The 12,733-nt window shown below is 36.7% G+C and overlaps 1 protein-coding gene across 1 annotated transcript; it reads left to right on the forward strand.

Annotated features, from left to right (window-relative positions):
• Positions 1-6,009: 6,009 nt before the first annotated feature.
• Positions 6,010-12,434, forward strand: LOC139783097 (uncharacterized). The gene is made up of 3 exons (XM_071722219.1): positions 6,010-7,309; positions 8,036-8,286; positions 12,169-12,434. Exons 1-3 carry the CDS (start codon positions 6,875-6,877, stop codon positions 12,170-12,172), a joined length of 690 nt encoding a protein of 229 aa, XP_071578320.1. The 5' UTR covers positions 6,010-6,874; the 3' UTR covers positions 12,173-12,434.
• Positions 12,435-12,733: the final 299 nt, after the last annotated feature.

Below are 12,733 nucleotides of genomic sequence, written 5' to 3' on the forward strand. Positions count from 1 at the left end.
AAAAAGACAGCAGAAATATACCTTTACCGAACAAATTTATAATATAAACTAACGTTACATAAATTTTACACAAAATAAACGGAAAATTTTGTATAAAAAGTCAAAATACATATTGAATTCGTTATATATTCTTCCTTTTGTGTTATGTCACATATGCAAGGTGAATAATTACTCGTCATTAGCGTCTGTTCCGTCCATCTTTCGTTTAAGTGAGTTAGGATTGCTCGCCCTGGTAACCATCTCCGATAGAAAACGATTAAAGCCGGCTATATCTGTATCATTTTTAATCGTATCTTATCGGTTCTATCGTTGCATATTTAGAAGACAGATAAAACATTAATCGAATCGAATCGGTTTCTATCGTTTTAGATCCGAATAAAGAAATAACTATACAAATTTTATAGTTATAAATCGTTTTTTATATATGTACAATTATTGCCCGTCTGAATCAATCGTATATACACGATATAGTATATATATCGTTATTTATGGTAATAATTTTACCATATGCATTAATACGGATATATAAGAATAAAATGATAGACATCTTATCGATATTTATATGACTTAACCGAACCAACACATCTGTCGTTTCTTATCAGGATTTTCCGACATAGAACTTATCATCTTCTGTACAGCAGCTAATCGGTTCGTTTTCTGTTGTATATCAATGATATAAATTGAATCGTTTGAAAGCCTTCTACTTTGTATATGTTTTTATAAGGTTAAAACGATAGACATCTTGTCGATATTTACACGACTTAACCGAACCGATACATCTATCGTTTCTTATCAGGATTTTCTGACATACAACTTATCATCTTTTTTACGGCAGCAAATCAGTTCGTTTTCTATCGTATATCAATGATATAAATTGAATCCGCATTAACTAATCGGCGATTAGTTCGCGACAATGCCGCTAGGCCGCGCATGATGGAAAGCGCTTCTCGTATTTAAAATACATCCAGTCATAATATATAAGCAAACCCCCTGCGAGGCGAAAAGCAGAGAAATCCAGTATCGTAACTGGAGAGATCTCTTCCTATAAGGACCCCCTGGCGGTAGTCGCCCCGGACACCGAACACCGAGCCCAGCGGCTTCCGACTCCTGGTGCTAGTTGCCCCGTTCCCAGCGTTCTTCAAAACGATAAAAACCGATTGAAAGAAATGAATCGGTATGAATCTGATTCCTTAATTCACGGATTCAAAACGATTGAAATGGATTGACTAAAACCGATTCAAACGATTCATTAACCATATTAAAAACGATAGAAACTGATGTGCAGTTGATAAGACATTTACGATAGAATCCCAAGTATTTTGTAACGTGAATTTCTGATGGAGTATCGTAAATAAACGATTCACTAACCATATTAAAAACAATAAGAAATTTTTTATCGTTTTCTATCGTTGGCGGTTATCATACAGGGATGTGTCCGATTGTTACCGTGTCCGTTTCCTACTGTGTCCGATTGCAACTATCGTGTGTTCGTTTCCTACTGTGTCCGTTTCTTACCGTGTCCGATTATCACTGTGTCCGATTGTTGCTGTGTCCGTTTCCTAATGTGTCCGATTGATTCAACCTGCTGTGTCCGATTTATTTTGTGCGCAACTGGGCTTCACTCCCTTACGAGCGGAGATATTACGATGCAAAGTCCGAAATGTTTTACAATTAAGAAACCTCGTCGTCGTCGCCGTACCCTTATGGAAAAATACACTCAACTTTTGGTGTTAACCGTTAAAAAAACACCATAGAAAAACCCTTAAAGTTGGGTGTGATTTCGGACCGTCAATTGAAGGTTAACCATCATTTGAAGGTTAATCTTCAATTGGCGGTCCAAAATCACACCCAACTTTAAGGGTTTTTCTTTGGATGATGGTTAACCTTCAAGTGATAGTTAACCTTCAATTAATGGTTAATCCTTAAAAATAACGGTATAAACGCTAAAAATATAAACCCTCAAATGAAAGTAACAAATATGGCGTCCCAATGAGAATCTCTTAAGGGCTCCTCTTGCTGAATCGGACTCCTCGCCTCGATCCTCCCTCTCGGACGTTAGCTGCCGCAGCTCTCCCTTTCCTGGCGGTGAGCTCTCCCTGGTAATCCGACTCTCGCTCGGTTGGTCTCCAGAACACGCGCCGCAACGATCAATCCGTCAAGAAAGAGGTAACGGACTCGACACGTTCGAAGAAACGCAAGCAAATGCGGCCATGACACCTAAGGGCCAGGGCACAAACATTGCCGTAGCGTCTTACGCCTTACGTAAGAATCTTGCGTTACGCGACACGCAAGCCAATCTTATGGCAACGCACGAAGAAAAGTGCAACATAACGTACGTAACATAAGACTAATTACGTTACGTTCTTCTTTGTGCGTTGCCGTAAGATTGGCTTGCGTGTCGCGTAACGCAAGATTCTCACGTAAAACGTAAGACGCTACGGCAATGTTCGTGCCCTGGCCCTAACGAGTGAGGAAAGAGGCGGGGGCTCTTTGAGAGTGGCGACTCGCGCGTCGCGCCATCTAATGTGAAACGATCAAGCGTTGTAAAACGCGAAAAGAATTCGAGCGCAATATCTGAACAAATTATTTAATTTTTACTAAGTCCAATTATTAATATTTATTTTCATAATTAAACTTATTTTTTATTTTGATAAATGTAAATACAAATATCTTATTGTATTAATATTTAATATTAATAATTTAATTAGTTGCTTAATTTAACTCCTTGTTTAATAAATGAGCGGATGTAGTACTGAAAATGTACCTATTATATAATATTTTAATTTTCAAAATTGTCAAATTACAAACAGGAATTTTGTTGTGACTTTTACAGTTATAAAGTAACTATATAATGGAAATGAAAGCCTAAAAAAATTAATATTGTAACGCAATTATTATAATGCAAATCATAAAATATTTACATTATCCATGTCTGCCAATACAATATAATTTTTTATTCATATTGCATTCTATATAATGGCAATGTTATTATATATTTGACAGGCAAATCAAAATAGCTTCGAATCGATATCGAAATGATGAAATATCGATGTCTTAACAGAAAATACATAATTTGCCTGTTTACAGTCTGGCGCGATGAATGTATGTCACAAATAATCTCTTCTTTTAAAAAATGTAGCACAAACATCGAAATAAGCTTCAAATTTCGAGCATTATTTCGATATGATGTAATATCGATGATTTCGACGTCAATTAGACGTCGATTCGATGGGTCATTTCTCGCTGGGTAGGGCCTAAGTCAAATTTTTTAAATGAAAACCCCTATTTTTTATTGTACCATCTTTCTCTATTAATTAATTTAAACAACTTTTGTTTGAAAAATTCTTTTATTTGCCTAATACTTTTTGAGATATTCAAGGAAAACTTGGTAACTTTTTCAATATTTAGCTTATGATATCTTGATAATTGTTTGCCAGAGGAAAAAGTGGTATAGAAGACTTTTTGACTTGATTTTGTCTTAAGAATATGCTGTTGCAATAGCACTCCAATTTTTTTAAATATTTGTAAACACTCCAAGAAGATGCATACACAAATATTTAAAAAAAATTGGAGTATACTATTGCAACAGCACATTTCTGAAATAAAATTAAGTTAAAAAGTCCTCTGTACCACTTTTTTCTCTGACAAACAATCATCAAGATATCACAAGCTAAATATTGAAAAAGTTACCAAGTTTTCCTTGAATATCTCAAAAAGTATTAGGCAAATAAAAGAATTTTTCAAACAAAAGTTGTTCAAATTAATTAATAGAGAAACATGGTACAATAAAAAATAGGGGTTTTCATTTAAAAAATTTGACTTAGGCTCTATTGGGCTCAATACAGGCCCTGGATCCAAAATCCAATAAGATCGTCTATTGGCCCCCTTCAAACCTTTCAACTTTTGTCTGAAACACTTTTCCAATAAACCAAGTCGTCAATTGACACTTAACGAAGATTAACACAATAACATTTAAACGACACCCAACGATAAAAGGATCATGACGACACTAGCTCATTAAATCGACATAGAACATTAAAAGTTAACACCCTGTTAACACCAAACCAACATCTAACGATGAGGATCAATCTCCAACCTACACTAAACATTAAGGCTTAATCCCCAACCTACACTTATCATTGAGAATAAACTCTCAATATACACTCATCATTGAGGATTAAACCCACAACTTACCTAAACCTTAATGGTCAACACTCAATCTACACCTAAATTTAAGTGTTGACACTTAACTTTGATGACAAACACTAAACTTACGCTCAAATTTGAGTGTTAACTCTCAAATTTTGGCGTAAGTTTAGTGTTAACACTCAAATTTGGGTGTTAACCATCAAAGTTGAGTCAGAGAGAAACCTGAGAGAGGCCATCCCGGCCTTTTTCGTGGGGACGCATTTTCCGACGCTCCGCCTGAGAAAGTGCAACTCAACTACGTCGTTTCGCTCGGTAACTGCACATGGTTTGCGTCTGTGCTAATGGTTCGTGTCCGAACTAGCCAGCTGGAGGGGATATGCTGGCCGCGCTCGGCCGGCCCGGCGCTCGGCAAGCTTCGAGCGAGGAGAGAAGGACAGACATACGATCTGCTGTCTCGGTTGTCTCCTTCTCCACGCGCCGGCTATGCGACGTTGCCTCGATGCCACGCATTTCGGGTATCGCGTACGGTGTCTCGCCGAGTGTCAAGTCTCGAGTTGGCAAATCGACGATGCGCTACGTTACATTTATAAATATTTATTTAATTATATATATATATATATATATATATATATATATATAAATTGCAAATATAATTAAATAAATATTAATAAACATAAAAATTAAAATTTGTAAGGATAATTAATGTATAAATAGTAATCCCTGTTTTTGCCAATACGCTTTTTTATCTGAAAAAAGTCCTACATTAAAAACATTAACTTTAGCATAGCATAGCATGATATTTAAATTTAATATTTAAATAAATAATAATAATAATAATTTAAATAAATATTAACTATTGAGAAAAAAATTGTAGTTTATAGTATTCTTTTTACTTTTATTAAGTTTATAATTTTTCCGACAGTGGCCGACATTGTTATGGAGGATCTGGAGGAAAGGGTTTTGGGCGCATTTGATATCCAATTATCGTTATACAGGCGATATGTTGATGACATCGTCATGAAGATTCCTATGAATAGCATTCAGGATGTATTGGATCACTTTAATAATTATCATAACAGACTTAAATTTACAATAGAGCACGCGGACAATGGCTGCCTTAATTTTTTGGATTTGAAGTTGATTGTGAGGGGCGACGCGATAATAACGGACTGGTTCCATAAAGAAACTTTTTCTGGCAGGCTATTGTCCTTCTTCTCGAATCATCCTATTCAACACAAAATAGGAACAATTTACAGTCTGGTAGATAGAGCAATTATGTTGTCTCATCCCAGCTTTTACAATAAAAATTTAATCTTTGTCATCAGCGTATTGCTTGAGAATGGATATCCCATTGACTTTATATTCTTACATATTAACAAAAGGCTGAAGAAACTTCAATCGATACAGAGGAGTAACACGAGTAATGATTTGGAATGTACGCAACAAAAGAAAAGTTTCATTGTTATACCTTATTTAAAATTATGAGGAGCTGAGCTTTGTACGAGCGATGTGCTCCCGCCCTTCGAGAGGACAGCTCCAGCGTGGCGCGAGCCTCGGGGCGCCACGTGCATGCGCGATCGGTCGGTCGTTGTCTGAACTCAGAAGAGCCCGGTGTGTCGTTGAGTACAGACGTATCTAACGTGTGATATTATATAGATATAATAAAGAGTTCAAAGTAAATCTAGTGTGTGCTTCCTGTTCATTTCGTCTCACACCCATCTAAGACAAATAGCCAATAGGTTATGGGCCCAGGGCACGCTTCTGCAGCGTGAGGTTACAGTCGAACGTGTAACGCGAAGTGTGTGAGACGCCGGCAAAGGGAATCGAGAAGAATAGAAGCATCTAGAAGATTAGAGGGTAAGTAAATAATATTCCTCGCTGCTGACGAGCAAAACGAGAGAATTCTCAGCTAATAAGAACGTTCGTTCGATAAAGGCTGTTAGAAGGAGATAGATGTTTTTGCCTTCTTCTTGAAAGATAGAAATAGAGGTAACAGTGAAAATAAGAGAATTAGAGAATAGATGTATAAAGAGTAGATGCGAGAAATTAACTAAATTCTAATAGAAAGAGATAGATGAGTGAGATAGAAAGAGATAGATGTGTGAGATGGAAAGAGATAGATATATGCCGCTTGGTAACAAGCTGGCGGGAAAAGCGATGTGCGTGTGCAAGTCCGATCGTGAACAGCGAGAGTCATTTTTTTGGCGCGCGAAAGTCCGATCGTGAAAAGTGAGAGTCATTTTTGGCGCGAGGGACGTGTTGCCGGGCACGCGCTGACGCATGATCGATTGGAAAAACATAGCATCGATGCGACGCCATAACACATAAATATAAATACATGAATGTGTGTGGAATTTATTTTCAAAATCGTCATGCATAGGGTCGGTGATCAGGCATGACTTGCAGTGCGGTGTAGTTTGATCGCTGTTTAGGGAGGCCGCGTAAATTTGTAGGAGTCCCGTGCGCGTGCGTGATCAACCCGATATCCTATAGATCTTTTCAGCAGTGCTGGAGATCGCACGGGATGGTGGTGTGCGTGTGCGGATGGCTCTGCAGAGGCGCGTGGTTTCTCGCTTTCAGATTATTATGAATTGCAGTGCGTTCTGTATGGTCTCGTAAGCAATAAATAAGTTTTGTTGTTGAGAAAAACTCGACGATAAAATTATAAATTATTATTTGTCAATATAAATGCTAATGTTTAATTGACATTTAAATCCCTATCTAGATGGAAAAAGAGACGGAAAATCTTCCGATGGATGAGGACAGCCGTGATGCGCTGGTAGAGTACGACAGCGACAGCGATAGCAGCGTGGTCACGGTGGTAGAGAAAGAGACAGGAAAAGATAAAACCATGAGTAAAGATGAAGAAGAAAAAGAGAAAAAGAAGGAGACTGAAGAAAGGGGTGCAATCCCGAAAAGCAGCAAACCCAGAGTAATAGAAAATGTAGACGTGAGTAAGAAATGGGCAGAAAATCGTCCTGTTCTACCCATAGGGACAAAGTTACTATATGAAAAACAAGAAAAGATGGTAACAAGAATGGATACAGTGTCACAGATGCTAGAAAAGGTAATGACGAAGGCCACCGAAATGATGGAAAATATGGTGGAAGTCTCCCGCATAAATCTGGAGAAAGAAAGAGTGAAACTTAGACGGTTAGAGGTAAATAACAAAAATACGCAAAATAAAGTAGAAAACAATATACAAACGGTTAAAGAATTAGAAGTAGAGTCTAAAAAGAAAAAGTTAGATGAAACAGTTTGTTCGGCCGAGAAAAATAGAAGTTTAGAGACAATTAAGAGCGCTTTAGAGGTAGAATTAAACAGTCAAAGGTTGCATATTAGAAGAGAATATAAGCTGACGCAAAAATCCAATTTTGATCTTTGGATGGACTATTTAAAATCCGAGTTAATGAATAACGATTTATTAGATGTAATAGATTCAAATATTGAAAGTCCAGAAAATCTTTCCGAATTAAAAGTTGCTAAGAGAAAAAGTCTAGTTAGAGACATTATAATCAATCATTTAGATGAAAATTATCATAAAAGGATTCTACATGAGAAAGATCCAAAAGAAATTTTGAAGAAATTAAGAGGTTATAAAAAGAGTGAAGTAAACGTTACTCATGCATCGGTACGAACTAGACTTTATCAAATTAAAATGAAAAAGGACGAAAAAGTAAGTGATTTTTGCGAACGCTTTGATTCAATAATTAGAGAATATGAATCATGTGAAGACGCGGTACCTCTCACAGAACAAGAAATTAGATCTGCATTTTATCAAGCTGTGGCAATTAATGTGCCGGAGCTGAGAAATGTAGATTTAATTAGAAGACAAACCAATCTTAAAGAAATGAACATTGACGAAATAAAATCTTTCATGATGCAGTTAGAGGCAGAGACAAAGAGTGAAGTTAGAGAGAGGCCAGAGAAACCAGAAGTTAGAGTGCAGAGGGCTACCGCAGAAGATAAGAAGCAGGTAAAATGCTATAGATGCAACAAATTGGGCCATATGGCGAAGGACTGCCCACTAGCGGGATCAGATGCCTGGTTCTGTTATTACTGCCAGGAAGTTAGAGGTCATAAGGGTGACAGTTGCCCGAATGCTGGAGCCCAGGCGAACAAATCTAGAGGAAAAAGGTATACAAATAAAACCGTTAATAAAAATATAAAGAAAAAGGGTAGATTTGCGCAAAAAGGTACAAAAAGAGTAGATAATAAAGGGAAAATAATCAAAGTACAACCAGCCAAGAAACCTGTACCATCGAAAACAGCAATTGAAGGAAAATCAGAAGCAGGTAAATTGTGCATGGTTAAATTAATAGAAGATAAAGATAGTTCAAAAGAGTTAGTCAATTTCATTGTAGATTCGGGTGCTACAGATCATATTGTGAATAAGAATATTATTCTGTCCAATTTTGAAAAATGTAATGATAGAGTCATTAAATGCGCGAATAAAAATGAGCTTGCAGACATTTCAATAGATGGTAAAGGAGATCTTCTGTTAATAACGAATGAAAAAGAAAAGAGAGTCATTAAATTAACAAATGTAATTGCAACAAAGGAAGTATCCGAAAATTTATTATCTCTAAGAAAGTTGGCTGATGCAGGGTTCAGTATTTATTTAGATGATAAAGTGTTTAAAGTTTACAATAAACTGACAAATAAAATAGTCTTTGAAGGAATCTATGAGAAACCAAATTGGATTATACAATTCGAGGTCAAAAATAATAATATAGAGGATGATAATAATGTAAAATGTGCTGTGTATAGATGTAGAGCAGAAATAGTTCCACATTGTGAGCTTCCTGAACAATCGCAAGCAAACATTCAGACCAATGAATTATCAATTTCGGAGGGAGAGTTAGATGAGAGGAAGAATGTTGGCTCTGCGATTGGGAGGGAGAATGAAGGAGAGCTCGCAAATGTGAATGAAAACATAGAACATAACAATGCTGAACTCGATCAAGTCATTAAGTTAGAGGATATACAAACATTAGAGAATATAGAAGAAATGTGTGAAAGCTCAGTAGTTGAAAAAGTAAAGAAGTTAGAGAAAATAAATGAGGCGATGTTATGGCATGTTAGATTAGGTCATGCGTCGTTAAACTATTTAAGACAGCTACAAAAAGTAGAAAAGAGATTAGAAAAAGTTAAGTTTGATAACTCCATATTAGAGTGTGAAGTCTGTATAATGGCAAAGATGGCAAAATTGCCGTTTAAAGACAACAGAAATAGAGCACAAAGATCACTACAGGTGATACATACGGATATCATGGGTCCAATAAAACCTACATCTTATCCAGGACGAAAGAGGTTTATAATAACCTTTATAGACGACTACTCTAGATTAGCGAAAGCCTACTCCTTGAAGACGAAAGATGGATCGGGAAAGGCTCTAGAGAAATATCTAATATCCGCCAGAAATCTACTAGGAAAAGAAGAAAAGCTATGCTATGTGAAGTCAGATCAAGGCAAGGAATTTACGGGAGGTGCATTTAAAGAAGTATTAGAAAGAGAAAAGATAGAAGCCATATATGCACCACCGTACACTCCGGAACACAATGGAGTTGCAGAAAGGTTCAACAGAACGTTGCAAGAGAAAGTAAGAACATATATGTTTGACTCGGGATTACCAAAGAGTATGTGGGAGTTAGCAGTTGACGCTGCTGTGCATGCGTACAACAGATCTCCACACAAAACTATAGAATATGAGATCCCGTTGAAGAAGTTCTCATCAGAAACAAGTTGTCATTTCGAGCAAATAAAGAGATTTGGATGCATTGGATATGCTAGAGTACCAAAGCCTACGTCGAAATTTGACAAGAGAGCTATTAGAGGTGTGTTGGTAGGATATACTGACACTGGATATATACTCTGGCATCCAAGCACAAGAAAATTTATAGAGTCCCGACACATTCGATTTAATGAAAAGATAACATATAAAAATGTATATCAAAACAGTCAAACAGAAGAAGAAAAAGACTCAGATAAAAATTGGATGAAAGAATTCGTAGAAGATGAGGAAAAGGGAGAACAAAAACTAGAGATTCCTGAGAAAAAGAAAAGAGGTAGACCGAGAAAACAAACAACACAACTAGATGAACAGAAGCAGAAGGTCGCACGAAAGGAAAGTGAAACTCCAATGACTAGAAGTAAAACCAAAAGAAAACTAGAAGATAATGGAGACACTAATGTGCGGAGAATATTAGAAGACGTTAGCTTTGCTAATTACAATAATGCGAAAAATATTCAACGGAATATAGAGAATGAAGATGAATTACACCAATGTCTTATGGCATTGTTGAATAGAGAGCCAGTTACTTATGAAGAAGCTATGTCAAGTAACGAAAGAGAGAATTGGAAGATTCCAGTCAAAGAGGAACTTGAATCTATGTATGCTAATCAAGTGTGGGAACTTGTTGATAGACCATTAGAGAAATTAGATGGAAAACGACCTAATATAATAGATTCAAAATGGGTATTTAAAAGAAAATTAGAGGCAAATGGATCTACCAGATTCAAAGCAAGACTTGTGATCAGAGGTTGTAAAGATAGAAATGTGTATGATTTAAAAGAGACATATGCACCCGTTTCAAGACTGTCACTGGTTAGATCTATATTGGCAATAATAAATAAGTATAACTTATACGCTAGTCAGCTAGATGTTAAGACTGCGTTTTTGAATGGAGTTCTAGAAGAAAAAGATGAAATATATATGGAAATTCCAGAGGGAGTAGAAGTAGATGAAAACACCAAGAAGACAAAGGTGTGTAAATTGAATAGAGCTTTGTACGGATTGAAAATAAGTCCGAAAAGATGGAATAGGAAATTTTCAGAAGAGGCTAAGAAACTTGGATTAGAGAACGACCTACATGAGCCGTGCCTGTTCACGTGGAGGAAAGAAGGCAAAATAGTGATCGTACTGCTATACGTAGATGATATGTTGGTTGCAAGTAATGATCAGAAGAAACTAGAAGAAATCAAAAAGAAGTTGAGTGAGACATTTGAGACGAAGGATCTTGGGGAACCAAAGAACTTTCTGGGAATAACAATAGAGCGAAACAAAGAAGAAAGTTATATGTACATTCATCAGACGCGATATACTGAGAGCATATTAGAAAAATTTCATATGAATGAATGCAAGCCTCAGAGCACTCCTATGGTCACCAGAAAAGTGAGCAATAAAAACAAAAAGAGTAAACTAGAAGAAAAGAGTATTAGAGAAGAAACTAAAAGAGTTCCTTATAGAGAAGCTATAGGAAGCTTGATGTATCTGGCAAATGCTACACGACCTGATATAGCCTTTGCAGTGAACTATTTAGCAAGAAGACAATTAGAGCCCATGGAAGAAGACTGGCAAGATGTAAAAAGAGTCTTCAGATATCTTAGAGGAACTGCAAATAGAGGATTGATATTTGAAGGCAAAATAGATGAATTAGAGTCGCTGACAGATGCGAGTTTCAGAGATTGCATTGATTCTACATCCACTGGAGGATACATAATCAAATTATTTGGAGATGTGATAGCATGGAGAAGTCATAAACAGACATATGTCACACTCTCTACCTGTCAAGCAGAGTATCTAGCAATGAGTGAGGCCTGTCAAGAAGTAATCTCGTTAGACAAGTCACTTAGGTATGTTGTTGGAAAAACATTTTTGCCTGTAACAATTTGGTGCGATAACAGAGCTGCAGGAAACTGCACTAAGAAGGATGGAAGTCATAAACTTAAAATGTTTGATGACAATTTAGAAGAAATAAAGAAAAACTTAGAAGAAAGAGAAGAAACTGGAAACAGAAAACATATGGCTGACACTCATGGAGATTTTATCAAGCAGTGTGTTGATCAAGGAAAGGTAAAAGTCGAATGGATTGAGACCAAAGAGAACTTGGCAGACATTATGACAAAACCTTTACCTTTAGAAGCATTTGCATATCTAAGAGATAAAATAATGAATTTAGAGTTTGAACAAAATTAGAGATTAATTTTACTCGAGAACTAATTCTTCGTATGTTTCAGATAAAGGAGAAGATTAGAAGATAAGAGGAAGACCACAGATCGCTCGCCCAAAGGGAGGGAGTATGAGGAGCTGAGCTTTGTACGAGCGATGTGCTCCCGCCCTTCGAGAGGGCAGCTCCAGCGTGGCGCGAGCCTCGGGGCGCCACGTGCATGCGCGATCGGTCGGTCGTTGTCTGAACTCAGAAGAGCCCGGTGTGTCGTTGAGTACAGACGTATCTAACGTGTGATATTATATAGATATAATAAAGAGTTCAAAGTAAATCTAGTGTGTGCTTCCTGTTCATTTCGTCTCACACATATCTAAGACAAATAGCCAATAAAAATCTACTTCCGAAGTTATTGCCTCAGTGGTTAATAAATCAGAGAATTTGATAGGATATCGTATTCTAAATAAGCTCAGTAATATTATTAAGGTCCAGAAAGATAAGAATGCCCATTTTTCTAACAATGACGTAATTTACAAAATCTGCTGCAAGAACTGTGATGCCTCTTACGTCGGTCAGACTAAGAGGCAATTACAAACCAGATTAAGAGAACATAAAAATAATATCAGATTGGACGCGTC

The sequence above is a fragment of the Temnothorax nylanderi genome, unplaced genomic scaffold, assembly GCF_030848795.1.
Source record: "Temnothorax nylanderi isolate EJ_2023f unplaced genomic scaffold, tnyl_v1.0 TNYL_tig0468_pilon, whole genome shotgun sequence".
Classification (NCBI taxonomy): Eukaryota; Metazoa; Arthropoda; class Insecta; order Hymenoptera; family Formicidae; genus Temnothorax; species Temnothorax nylanderi.

Coding starts and splice junctions, on each gene's coding strand:
- LOC139783097 (XM_071722219.1), top strand. CDS start 6,875: ATGGAAAAAGAGACGGAAAATCTTCCGATGGATGAGGACAGCCGTGAT. Junction 7,310..8,035: donor TGAAACTTAGACGGTTAGAG/GTAAATAACAAA, acceptor TTCATGATGCAG/TTAGAGGCAGAGACAAAGAG.